Genomic DNA, 13,822 nt, shown 5'->3' with positions numbered 1-13,822 from the left:
TTAAGATTGTTTGTGTCGTGTCCCTAGAATCGAGGATGGACTACATATGAGGTGAAAACTTTTACTGTAAACGTGGAAATTTACCTGTAGTAAGTTTACTTAATTAAATACATGATTACAAGATTTTCATGTAAATTACCCCTACACGTGTTATTCTCAGAGTTTATTAATTGATGATACAGATATCACGTAATTAAACAATACATGTATGTTTAGCAAACAAAATGCGCGTAATTAACAATGCGGGGAAATATCCACGTAAACAGTACTAGTATATAGGAAAATACTACCCTTCAGGTGAGTGATATGGCTCATGGGCCTCATGTTTACATACATGTTTACCCAGGCCTTTTGATATTTCAGGAAATACTTAAATCAGCATAGTAAGTTGAACTTTTTGGGATTGGCACTTACAGAGTATTGTGAATATTCCATGTTCACCAATGATCAGAGTCCAGACTTTAAGGGAACTTTAACGGTAAGATCTGTTTACATATGAATTATATATACTTTGGTTTTGTAAGTGTTTTAGGATTTGTCTAAAAATCGTTTCATTGATATGTAATTTTTGTGAAGGTCTTTCTTTATGAGCAAATACTGTTCAATCAATAGATTTCATGGGTACCTGTATCCCACAAATTTCAAACCACAACAAAATTTATGTGATGTACAAAAACCATATTGACAAAATTACATCCCAACAAAGCAGTTAAATCTCCATAATCCATGAATACCCCCCGCCCCCCTCCAAATTTCAATGATTTCAGTTATTATAATTCACAGGTAACCCCTGATTTCATGGTCTGGCACAATTATACAAACAATGAAAATTAGTATTCAGTGTAAATTGATGAAATCGCAGTAGCTGTGAATGTAAAATGATGAACTCGCAGTAGCTGTGAATGTAAAATGATGAAATCGCAGTAGCTGTGAATGTAAAATGATGAAATCGTAGTAGCTGTGAATGTAAAATGATGAAATCGCAGTAGCTATGAATGAAAAATGATGAAATCGCAGTTACTGTGAATGAAAAATGATGAAATCGCAGTAGCTGTGAATGGAAAATGATGAAATTGCAGTAACTGTGAATGTTAAATGATGAAATCATAGTAGCTGTGAATGAAAAATGATGAAATCGCAGTAGCTGTGAATGTTAAATGATGAAATCATAGTAGCTGTGAATGTTAAATGATGAAATCATAGTAGCTTTGAATGAAAAATGATGAAATCGCAGTAGCTGTGAATGAAAAATGATGAAATCGCAGTTGCTGTGAATGAAAAATGATGAAATCGCAGTTGCTGTGAATGAAAAATGATGAAATCGCAGTTGCTGTGAATGAAAAATGATGAAATCGCAGTAGCTGTGAATGTAAAAATGATGAAATCATAGTAGCTGTGAATGTTAAATGATGAAATCATAGTAGCTGTGAATGTTAAGTGATGAAATCGTAGTAGCTTTGAATGAAAAATGATGAAATCGCAGTAGCTGTGACTGAGAAATGAAATTAATAAACATTTAACGAAACATGTTACAAACTTTTCTCAAAAATGACTTTTAAAAAATTTTATAGGCAAAACTAGTGCAATTGACCATATGGAATGTACTTTATTCTTCTCTTAATTTCTCAATGAAGTCCAAAACAGTGGGAAATATTTGTGTCGAGTTCTGTAGGGAGGGGTAATACATTTCAATTTTTTGAACATCATAGAAAATTTACAAGTCCCTTATTTTTTAGGAATTTTCTATTTGTACTTATTACAACCAAACTAAGCCAAAAAAAAACCAAACATATCAACTCATGCAGCTATTAATGTGACTTGGTGAACAGTAATTAACAATAATGAAGAAGATCGAGCTTGAATTTTGAAAGGGAACATTTTGATTTGTAGGTAACTGGAGAAGCTGACGAGAGGCAGATCATGGAGGCACTGAGGAGATATGTCTGTCGCTGTGTATACGTTCAGAAATCACTGTACACATTGTTTCGCTTGACACAAGTCATGCTGAAGTCCAGAGAGGATATTATCAAGGTTATATAATATTTCATTTAGCTCAAAATGTGTAGCCTTTCCCTAAAAGCTGGTGGGAGGTCTCAATATGAGGGGAAAATTCTCCAATGTGAAAGAAACATACAGATAAAAACCAATATACAGTCAAACACGCTTATAGCGAACTGCTGGGGACAAACAATTTTGATTCCTTATAAACATAATTCGTTATATTCATGATATGTTTTAGAACTAGAGGGAAGGAATGACTGTGTCTTTGCTGTAAGCTTGAATTCATTATAAGCGTGTTTCTTTTAAATTCAGTATTCACATGTCTGATTTTATTTTGACTTTATTTTAATGTACAATTTCTTTGATTTTGTAGTTGGTGCTTCCAGCCATGAAGAGCCACCCTAAACAGCTGGGAGTTCAGATGGCAGCTACTGCTTGTCTGTACAACTTGTCTAAAGGGGAGGTGGGGACGAAGGTGCACCCGGCCTGTCTAACACACATAGTCAACCTAACATTGCTGGCCATGGAGAACTTTCCCAACCATCAGCAGGTAGTACTACGCAGACTGTCTAACTTGTAAAGTGATTACTTGATACACCATCATTTTGAATGTGATATCTTTGTTTTATGCTCTTGTTATCCCCTCACAATTCATTGTGAGTGAGGATTTAGTAAAGGGACGTTCGGATCCGTGTATGTAACACTGAGCTTGAAGACAACGTTTTTATGCTTGATCAATTTGATATATGTACTTCACATGTTGCTTTGTTATCAAGAGAGAGAGTGAGAACCCGATTGATTTTGAGGTCAAGGTCACCATGGGACTTTATTCAATTCAATTTGATTTATTGGATCTCATCACCATTATACATTGGTATATAGAGATACAACAAACAGCTGTTACATACACATTAGTAAATAGTACATGCATGTAATAGAGTGTTCATTTATTAATAGAAAAAACTTTTAGACAACCTACATGCCTCAGTTTTTGCTCGAATAGTTTGATACTTCATGTGTTGCATTTTTATCAAGATGGGAGAACTCTATTGAATTTGAGATCCAAAGGTCAAGGTCAATACAGGACTTTATAGATAAAGCTTGTAGACACTCATTGTGAGGGAATATGCCCCACCTTACGGAGCTCTTGTTGTATTTTACTATTGAAAGACACAGTTTTATTGTTGTATTTGTTTATGTTTCAGTTACAGAAGAACGCCCTGTTGACTTTATGTAGTGACAGAATTTTGAATGATGTGGTAAGAACTTTGGAATACTAAGACTATTTTGATAACTTTTGTGTTTTAACAGTAAACACCTATCCACCCCATTTTGACCACACTGGACACCTGAAAGCATGAAATCCAAGTGTATAGTACTTATCAAAATTAACTGTAACCATAGTGATAACAGCATCTTTTTATGGAAATTTTCAGACGATGAAATGCTTGCTATATGTATTCCTACTTGCTAACGAGAAATTTTATTATTGACGTTACCATAGACACACTTAATTCTATGGGGTCAAACTTCCGAAGATTAAAGAGTTCCACTTTGTTGTATGAAATTCTGTACATTTGGACATACAAGGAAACCTGACACCAGTTTGCTTTTAGGATGAAAAAATAGGCATTCCCGGGCACCTGAATTAATTGTAATGATGAGCATTATCCATAGATTTAAAGTGGGAATTTTAAGTGTTTTAATCTCTTATATTTACTGTATAATTGATATGCAATATAAATAGTCTTCATTGCATTTCCTGTACATTGTGTGTTGAAGAAAATGACATTGAAGTTACAGAATTGACAGAAATTGATGCACCAAGTAAATTGTTTTTATTGTGTATTTCTTATGTCCAATGTCAAGGAAATTATGACTGCCCAAGTGTGAGACAAGCTTGGAGTAACTTTTTACTGTTTGACCTGTGTTATTGAAATGACCTAATGATGACAGCAGAGGTATATATTCTGATTAATGTAACCCCAATGAACATTTGCTTCAAACAAATTGAACTTCTCTGTTTTCAAATATTTCTGTACCAAATGCAATTAAATATGCAAAACATGTGAAAACAGCAACAATTGAACAGAACAAATTTGCATAATTTTTTTTCTGTAATACTAGCTACCTTCCTCACCCAATGAAACAAAGAAAGCATTTTATTATTTAAATAAATACGCTACAGTAAGGAAACTTTCAAACATGCCCAAATTTTATCATTTATGGTAAAAATCAGAACTCTCTAAAAGGACTCAAAAGGAGGTAAAACAAAAAAATTTGTGGCAAGTGTCTTTAAATGTCAATGGTTTTTTATATTAATGATTATTGTTAGCAACTTTTTGCATAATATCATACACATTCCCCTGAGTGGTCGACTGAACTCCGTCCCACTAAATGTTGTAGTGTCAGAAAGACATCAATACATACCCTGATGAGCATGTGCATGGATACACGTGACAGTATATCAGTATCTGTTATATAAAAATTTGCTAATCGCCAGGGACATATAATCCCAGTATAATCCGAGTTACTGTGCTGAGGTGCCTCTGAATTCACCTTTTCTGATTAATCGTCAAATACACTAAATGTATATCCCCATGGGGATCCGGGTTAGAATAGGTCCTTAGTACCCCCTTGCTTGTCGTAAGAGGTGACTAAATGGGGCGGTCCTTTGGATGAGACGGCAAAAACCGAGGTCCTGTGTCACAGCAGGTGTAGCACGATAAAGATCCCTCCCTGCTCAATGGCCATAAGCCCCGAGCATAGGCCTACATTTTGCAGCCCTTCACCGGCAGTGGTGACGTCTTCATATGAGTGAAATATTCTAGAGAGGGACGTTAAACAATATTCAATCAATCAATCACTAAATTTGTAGGATTTTTTTCCCAATGAAAGTATGTAGGTACAAGATTCCAGGCTTCCCGTGACAGCAGACTTGGTGTAAATTTGTATCATATGGAAAAAACTATGTCTACAATATATACATTTTTATCTCTTGATTTTCTGTGACTGCGGATATTGTGTAATTTTGTACCACATGGAAAAAACTATGTCAACAATATATACATTTTTATCTCCTGATTTTTCAGGCCTTTGACAGATTCCGCTGTGCCAAACTTGTGATGGAGTGTCTCTGTCAGTTTCACGACCCGTCCATGAACCGCATGTCTGTAGCAATATGCTCTATACTGGCTGCTAAGGTGAGAACATTTCTGTAGCAATATGCTCTATACTGGCTGCTAAGGTCAGAACATTTCTGTAGCAATATGCTCTATACTGGCTGCTAAGGTCAGAACATTTCTGTAGCAATATGCTCTATACTGGCTACTAAGGTCGGAACATTTTTGTAGCAATATGCTCTATACTGGCTGCTAAGGTGAGAACATTTCTGTAGCAATATGCTCTATGCTGACTGCTAAGGTGAGAACATTTCTGTAGCAATATGCTCTATACTGGCTGCTAAGGTCAGAACATTTTTGTAGCAATATGCTCTATACTGGCTGCTAAGGTGAGAACATTTCTGTAGCAATATGCTCTATGCTGACTGCTAAGGTGAGAACATTTCTGTAGCAATATGCTCTATACTGGCTGCTAAGGTCGGAACATTTCTGTAGCAATATGCTCTATACTGGCTGCTAAGGTCAGAACATTTCTGTAGCAATATGCTCTATGCTGGCTGCTAAGGTCAGAACATTTCTGTAGCAATATGCTCTATACTGGCTGCTAAGGTCAGAACATTTCTGTAGCAATATGCTCTATACTGGCTGCTAAGGTCAGAACATTTCTGTAGCAATATGCTCTATACTGGCTGCTAAGGTCAGAACATTTCTGTAGCAATATGCTCTATACTGGCTGCTAAGGTCGGAACATTTTTGTAGCAATATGCTCTATACTGGCTGCTAAGGTCAGAACATTTCTGTAGCAATATGCTCTATGCTGGCTGCTAAGGTCAGAACATTTCTGTAGCAATATGCTCTATACTGGCTGCTAAGGTCAGAACATTTCTGTAGCAATATGCTCTATACTGGCTGCTAAGGTCAGAACATTTCTGTAGCAATATGCTCTATACTGGCTGCTAAGGTCAGAACATTTCTGCTAAGGTCAGAACATTTCTGTAGCAATATGCTCTATACTGGCTGCTAAGGTCAGAACATTTCTGCTAAGGTCAGAACATTTCTGTAGCAATATGCTCTATACTGGCTGCTAAGGTCAGAACATTTCTGTAGCAATATGCTCTATACTGGCTGCTAAGGTCAGAACATTTCTGTAGCAATATGCTCTATACTGGCTGCTTAGGTCAGAACATTTCTGTAGCAATATGCTCTGTACTGGCTGCTAAGGTCAGAACATTTCTGTAGCAATATGCTCTGTACTGGCTGCTAAGGTCAGAACATTTCAGAAATAAACAGCGTACAGTGATTACAACAACATGTAGGTGGAGAAATTTACAGAGGAAGTGAATGTCAATGTCCCCGCAATAAAGGGTGCAGTGTTGTTAATTATTCTCAGTTTCGCTCGCAGGTGTTGTTATTTGAGTTGAGACAACATTTGACATGTTTTTAAAGGATGTTTAGAACAGCTACGGTGGTTGTAATTAGCACACCTGTGTGTCAACAGTTTTATTTTTGTACGTCCGTCAGGTCTGTTCATCCATTCGGGGTTTTCTGTTTCTAATTTCATTTCTCTGTCACATTTCAAGCTTAAACTTGCTATGTATCTTCTTTGTGGATCACTCTAGATCGTCTTGATCCATTTTGACCTCTCTTGCAGGAGTTTTCCCCTTTATTTGAAAAATTAATATTATGTGGAGGGTACAAATGTACATAATTTGTCAGTCTAAATCCTTCCACAGTTTTCAAGTGAGGACCTTCTTATTTTACAGTGTTTGTATGGGTATTGAAGATGTTCATGTGGCAAGGATTTTGATTTTCTTCAATTTTTGTTGAACTTAGTCAGTTGCCTTCTCATGGAGTATTATGTATCATTTACGGTACTCTTGTTTTAACAAACCACTGTATGTATCCAGCGATTTTTTTCCTTATATAACTGGTACCGATAAACGGTACCATTCCCAATGTCAAAAACCATTGATTTTTCCCAATTTTGAGACTAAATATTCCCAATTTACTTGCCGAAATATAGACCGCTGACATTGTAATTTATTTAGTCTGAAACGTTGTACAAATTAACTAAAATGTCCACTTCCGGTATTAAATCGAAAGTACAGATCATGGCAGTGTGCGTGTTTTGTAGAACTACGACGATTCTAAAATGAGCCTATGACGATTCCTTATGTCTCACAACAGCAAATATTAGCGTAAAAAAGTTTGTAAAGAGATGACTACTTCTTGTTTTGTTCTCTTTTTTCTTTTCTTTTAGTTGAAATCATTTGCCGATACATTTGTAGAAAATTCCCAATTTGTTCGATTTTGACGCTATTTTTCCCAATTGAGTGGGTACCAGTATCAGTGGGTAGAAAAAAATCGCTGGTATCCTTGCACCTAAAACTGATTTCCCATATAAATATAAACAGTTTAGGACAAAATATACATTATGTTTATTAAATGCAATGGCTAAAAGATACAAAGTGAACTAGATATTCATTAATAAATGTTGACTTTGCAAAAATACTCAAAACATTCCTCAAATTGAACAACTTTGAACGTGCTAGCTAGGAATTCATAATGATTTTTTATCGATATTTACGTAAGTATTTCCGTAAAAAATAAACGATAAAGTTAAAAAGTTAAGAAAAATCAAACTCATTTGAGTGTTTATTACCACAGCAAAAATTCTACTGGAAAACATTGATGTGCGGGCACGCGGATGTGTCGAATACAACTAGCCTTTAGAAGAATTAAAATTATTTTCCATCACCAGTTTTCACGCTGTCAGGAACTGTTTTCTTGTACTGTCTCAAGAGACTTACTTGTAAATATTTAAGAAATGAATTTCACTTTTGAACATTTTTGAGATTAATGAAAAACATCCGAGAATAAAAGGACGTTTAAACCAATACTCAGTAAGCTTCCATATATTTTCATTGAGGCATGTGTTGAACATCACGAGACTATCACGTGACATTATATATTTAAAACCAACAAATATGATTGTGATAATTGCAAAAGTGCAACGATATCGGTTACATGCAGGCCGTCCCTTTAAATATTGAAAAACAGGGCCTACTTTACATTAACTGAAAAGTCTTGAGAGCAAGTTCTCCGATAGAAGGAAGGAAGTTTAAAATGCATCTAATGCAGCATATTTCTTAATTTTCGAGAGTATGCAAGAGATTATCAGATGCGGAAAGGGGTTTCTTTTTGTGTCAGAAGTTGCTCTCAACACTTTTCTGATATAGCAATGTATTAAGAATATAGATATATAAACATCAAGCACCACCATACACTGTACATCGTTGCACTTTTACATTTACTGCAGCTGGTCGCAATAATTATGTAAATTAAACGCAGTGCTAATCCAAATCAGGAGAATATGTAGGGGCGATTTCAAGGTAACAATATAAAATGAACACCACCTTCGTGCAAACTAGATATTATGATAAATGCTGAGTGATTTGATATGGAAAAGAAATAATTTATGATTATATGATAACCATTTGACAAGAAAATTTTTCATATATACTGCTTATCACTCGATAACGGTAGTAAATAACGACATACTATTATGACACTTTCCCCGCTGTAAGAACTGTAAGAACTGTTACGTCGTGACGTACGTTTTTATTGTGACGTCATATGGTGCGAAGTGCACTGTGGTACATTTATATACAGCACTGTAATTGTTCTTGGGGAAACTTTAACTGAACTGAGTTGCAGTTCATACCCTCGTGTATTTTCAAAATTAAAATTTTATATTTCTTATACCTGTATTTATATTCTACTTTCATTTCTATTAGCAGTTGCAATTGAAATAGATTTGCTCTACCATTCACTATATTTATCAAGATTTGCAGTGTTCACAACTGAATCGCATTCATGAGGAAATGGATATCATTTCAATTGGTAAAGATATCAAAGGCAAAAACACTGGAAATGTAAATATGACAATAAGATATGCAAATGTTAAACTTTGGGAAAATGTTGTCATGGAATTTGCTAATGAATGAATGATGTTGCAGATTTCTACAGACCAGACTTCTTCACTCGGCGCCAAGCCTCGGTATATGAGGAAAATGCTACAACTCGTGAAGTCCAAAGTCGAATCAAACGCCATCGACATAACACTGAAGTTTACTCTCAGTGCACTATGGAACCTGACTGGTAGACATTTTTAAATTCTTTGTATCGAAACAAACTCATGAACATGCAGAATGATATGATATCCCTTGACAATCATGTTTAATAACAGTGATTGTTTGAATTTAAAAAAGATTTTCTTTGACTCTGATTGTGTAATATTTGTAGATGAGTCCCCAGCAACATGTCGTGTGTTTCTAAATGAAGGGGGTCTGGATTTATTCATGGCAATATTACAGGTAAAAATTTATATTTAGAAATTTCAATTTTAAACATTCAACAAAATTAATACATCCCTAAAATTTTACTAGATACATGTGTGGTGTGTAGTATATAGAATCACTGTGTAGTTTGTTTGGTATATGAAGGTGATTAACTACAATGGAAAACGTGAAAATTTGCATAACGACTACAAACAAGATCATTTAACGACTACAAACAAGATCATTTAACAGCTACAAACAATATCATTTCACAGCTACAAACAAGATCATTTAACAGCTACAAAACAAGATCATTTAACAGCTACAAACAAGATCATTTAATGGCTACAAACAAGATCATTTAACAGCTACAGACAAGATCATTTCACAGCTACGAACAAGATCATTCAACAGCAAGATCATTTCACAGCTACAGACGTGATCATTTAACAGCAAGATCATATCACAGCTACAAACAAAATCATTTAACAGCTACAAACAAGATCATTTAATGGCTACAGTGGAAAACGTGAACAACATCAAAGCCATTACACATAAATTATCATTTTTCATTGTAGTTAATCGCCTCGCAAACAAACTAGACAGTAATATTCCTTGATATATTTATATCTGAAATAAAAATGAAAATATTAAACTGACATATCAAAAATACTGCTGAATAGAAATTGAAATTTCATGTTAAATTCAATTGGAAATGTAAATCTGTTTGTGTGGCGTACATGTACTATTATATTTTGTGTAGATATTTTGTACCAATATTTTCATGTTTTGTCTTTCAGACTGTGTCTGCGATGGAGGTGGATGTTCGGACACAAGTAGAAACCAAGATTTTAGGACTGCTGGTAAGCAGTGATGCTGACAAAACAACTTAGCTCCCCCCCCCCCCCCCCCCCCTCCTCCGCTTTATGATATAAATGATAGTGGAAGCAGGATATCAATTTTGATCTGTCCATCCGTTTGTAATTTCTTAGGTTTTGTACGATATCACAAGAACCACGTGAACTTTTGCATTGAAGCTTCACACAAAGAGTTTTACATATGAATGATGATAACGCCACCAAGTCAGATATTTCCAGATGATATCTTAAACACCATGTGAACATTTGAAATGAAATTTCACTCAAGGCACAGCTAACCTACAGTAGTGGTTAGGAATTTCTTAATTTACATCACAATCACAAAGCAGTCCACAAAACCGGACCAACCTACCTTAGTGAGATTTTTACCCCTTATTGCCCTCCAAGAAATGTATGTTCGGGAAATGGGATGTTTCTAAATGTTCCACAAATAAGAACACAGGACTCGCGGAAACAGGTGTTTTGACTACTCCACGCCAATACTGTGGAATGCATCACCACTCGGATTACGCAAAGCCAAATCTCTGAACATTTTTAAGTGACTTCTAAAGACTCATTTTTTATACCCCCCGAACGAAGTTCAGGAGGGGTATATAGGAATCACTCTGTCTGTCCGTACGTCTGTCCTACCGTCTTACCGTCCGTCTGTCTGTGCAGATTCGTGTCCGGGCCATAACTTCTTTGTTCTTTGACTTAGGCATACCATATTTGGCACACAGGTGGATCACCATGAGACGATGTGTCGAGTACCTTCATGACCTCTATATGACCTTGAACCTTGACCTCAAGGTCAAAATTAAAGGTTTTTTACAATGGATTCGTGTCCGGGCCATAACTTCTTTGTTCTTTGACATGGGCATACCATATTTGACACATGAGTGTATCACCATGAGACGATGTGTCATGTACCTTCATGACCTCCATATGACCTTGACCTCAAGGTAAAAATTAAAGGTTTTTACAATGGATTTGTGTCAGGGCCATGGCTTCTTTGTTCTTTGACATAGGCATACCATATTTGACACATGAGTGTATCACCATGAGATGATGTGTTGGGTACCTTCATGACCTCTATATGACCTTGAACTTTGACCTCAAGGTCAAAATTGATTATAGGGTTTTGACATAGTCATACCATAAGATATGGGTGTATCACCATGAGACTATGTGTCATGTACATTCATGACCTCTTTATGATCTTGACCTTTGATATCAAGGTCAAAATTATAGTTTTATGCCATGGATTTGTGTTCATACTATATCTTCCATTTTCTTCTACAAAGGTATACCATATTTTTACACTCAGGAAAGAGGTAATTTATACCTATTAACAACACCCTTTGGGAGATTGGGGTAAGCGGGGGGTATTCTTAGTGAGCATTGCTCACAGTACCTCTTGTTAAATATTGCTTTTAATATTTAGCTAAAAGACAATTCTAGGTTATTTACAAACTATTTTAAAGTGTATTACAATCACATGCATGTACCATCATTTTTTATGTAGGACATCGTTGTTTTTACTTTGAATTGTATGCAATTTTGTAAAGCGCCTTAGAGATTTTTAATTGATTAGGGCGCTATATAAGTCTTAGTATTGTATTGTATTGGATCACATATATTATTCGTTGTTTAGCAATGAAACTGCAAGAAGAGTTCTTACGCCTTAAGGATGACCCTCATGTTTTCTAGGTCAAGGCCCCAGGGGTTTTGAATACAAGTAATATCATTAAACTATCTCCATTTTTAAATGTATTTCCCTTCTTCAGGGCACAAATCAAATTAACTTAAATTCAATAATGTTATGCTTGTAGAAATCAAAATCATTAAATTGATATTACTGATTACAGATCAAAACATTGCAGAAGTTACTTAGTCTAATTTATGAGATTGCTTGTAATTTTTGTAGAAAAACATTGCAGAAGTTACTAATTTATGAGATTGCTTGTAATTTTTGTAGAAAAACATTGCAGAAGTTACTAATTTATGAGATTGCTTGTATTTTTTGTAGAAAAACATTGCAGAAGTTACTAATTTACGAGATTGCTTGTAATTTTTGTAGAAAAACATTGCAGAAGTTACTAATTTACAAGATTACTTGTAATTTTTATAGAAAAACATTGCAGAAGTTACTGATTTACGAGATTACTTGTAATTTTTGTAGAACAACATAGCAGAAGTGACTGATTTACGAGATTACTTGATGAGAGATGATTTTCTGATGCTGAGCAAACAGCTACTGAGGGCATCGCAGATTGATGTCAGTTATTTTGCTGCCGGAATTATTTCCCATTTGGCTAGCGAGAGCATTCAGAAATGGCTGGTAGTGTCTATTAAAGAAGAGATTCTGAAAGAATTGGTAAGGGCTGTATTGTCTCTCGTATTCTAACTGCCTATGTACATTAGGGGCAATTTCAAGGCCACTGCATAGTATCAGAACTACTGTAGTGCATATTAAATATCAAAAGTGGAAGACCCTGCTATCAAAGAGGAATATTAGATAACCAATTTTTATGTATACAGCTCTAAATTGGATAGAGGTTAGTGAATAATGACAAAATACTGTGACATTTTCCCCGCAATATAGTTATAGACCTGTATGTCATGACAAGAGTGTTTCATTGTAAAGTCATGACATAGTGTTTCAATGTGAAGCCATGACATAGTGTTTCAATGTCTAGCCATGACATAATGTTTTATTGTGAAGCCATGACTTAGTGTTTCAATGTGAAGCCATGACATAGTGTTTCAATGTGAAGCCATGACATAGTGTTTCAATGTGAAGCCATGACATAGTGTTTTATTGTGAAACTGACAGTTTTTCATTGTGAAGCCATAGCATAATGTTACATTTCATTGTGACATAATGACATAGTGTTTCATTGTGACATACTTTGTTGACCTATGTTATTCATGAATTAACTTCTGACAGACTTTTTGAGATCTATACTTTGTTGAAGTATGATATCCATGAATTAACTTCTGACAGACTTTTTGAGATCTATACTTTATTGACCTCCATGAGTTATCTTTGACTTATCTATTTACAGAGGGATGTAGTGATACAGTGGAAACAGCCAGAAGGTGAAATGGTGGCCTACAGGTAAGAATACAAGCACGAGGAATGGAAGAACACATTGTTTATATCTCTGTAAATTCTACACACACAACTCGTTAATTTCCTCAATATTCATGTTTTTACAGGTCTTTCAATCCATTTTTTCCTTTGTTGAGATGTTTTGACTGCCCAGCTGTGCAATTGTGGGCTGTTTGGGCTATTCAGCATGTTTGCACTAAAAACAGTAAGTCAATTTTAGAAATCCAGGGGAGTGTTAACCGAGATCATTGTGATGTATGGGTATTTTGTACTTTAAAAATAAAGTTATTACGAGAAATTTCTCAAAATACATACAGGTGACTCTCGATAACTCAAAGTTCAAGGGACCTTGATGAAACGTTAAGAGATAAAAATTTGAATCAAATC

General features: G+C 35.2%; 1 protein-coding gene across 1 annotated transcript in view; it reads left to right on the top strand.

The window, feature by feature from the left end:
* Nucleotides 1-13,822, top strand: part of LOC125669396 (protein zyg-11 homolog B-like) — a 29,154-nt gene that overhangs the window by 8,713 nt on the left and 6,619 nt on the right. The window contains exons 3-13 of the mRNA XM_048903862.2: nucleotides 364-478; nucleotides 1,891-2,031; nucleotides 2,375-2,551; nucleotides 3,207-3,260; nucleotides 5,094-5,204; nucleotides 9,143-9,284; nucleotides 9,429-9,499; nucleotides 10,264-10,326; nucleotides 12,503-12,697; nucleotides 13,389-13,441; nucleotides 13,543-13,640. Coding sequence (XP_048759819.1) covers nucleotides 364-478; nucleotides 1,891-2,031; nucleotides 2,375-2,551; nucleotides 3,207-3,260; nucleotides 5,094-5,204; nucleotides 9,143-9,284; nucleotides 9,429-9,499; nucleotides 10,264-10,326; nucleotides 12,503-12,697; nucleotides 13,389-13,441; nucleotides 13,543-13,640 — 1,220 coding nt within the window. The remainder of the gene's footprint in view (nucleotides 1-363; nucleotides 479-1,890; nucleotides 2,032-2,374; nucleotides 2,552-3,206; nucleotides 3,261-5,093; nucleotides 5,205-9,142; nucleotides 9,285-9,428; nucleotides 9,500-10,263; nucleotides 10,327-12,502; nucleotides 12,698-13,388; nucleotides 13,442-13,542; nucleotides 13,641-13,822) is intronic.

This window comes from Ostrea edulis, chromosome 4, assembly GCF_947568905.1.
Source record: "Ostrea edulis chromosome 4, xbOstEdul1.1, whole genome shotgun sequence".
Lineage (NCBI taxonomy): Eukaryota > Metazoa > Mollusca > Bivalvia > Ostreida > Ostreidae > Ostrea > Ostrea edulis.
The sequence above is the reverse complement of the archived record's forward strand: the minus strand, read 5'-3'. Positions and strand labels throughout refer to the sequence as shown.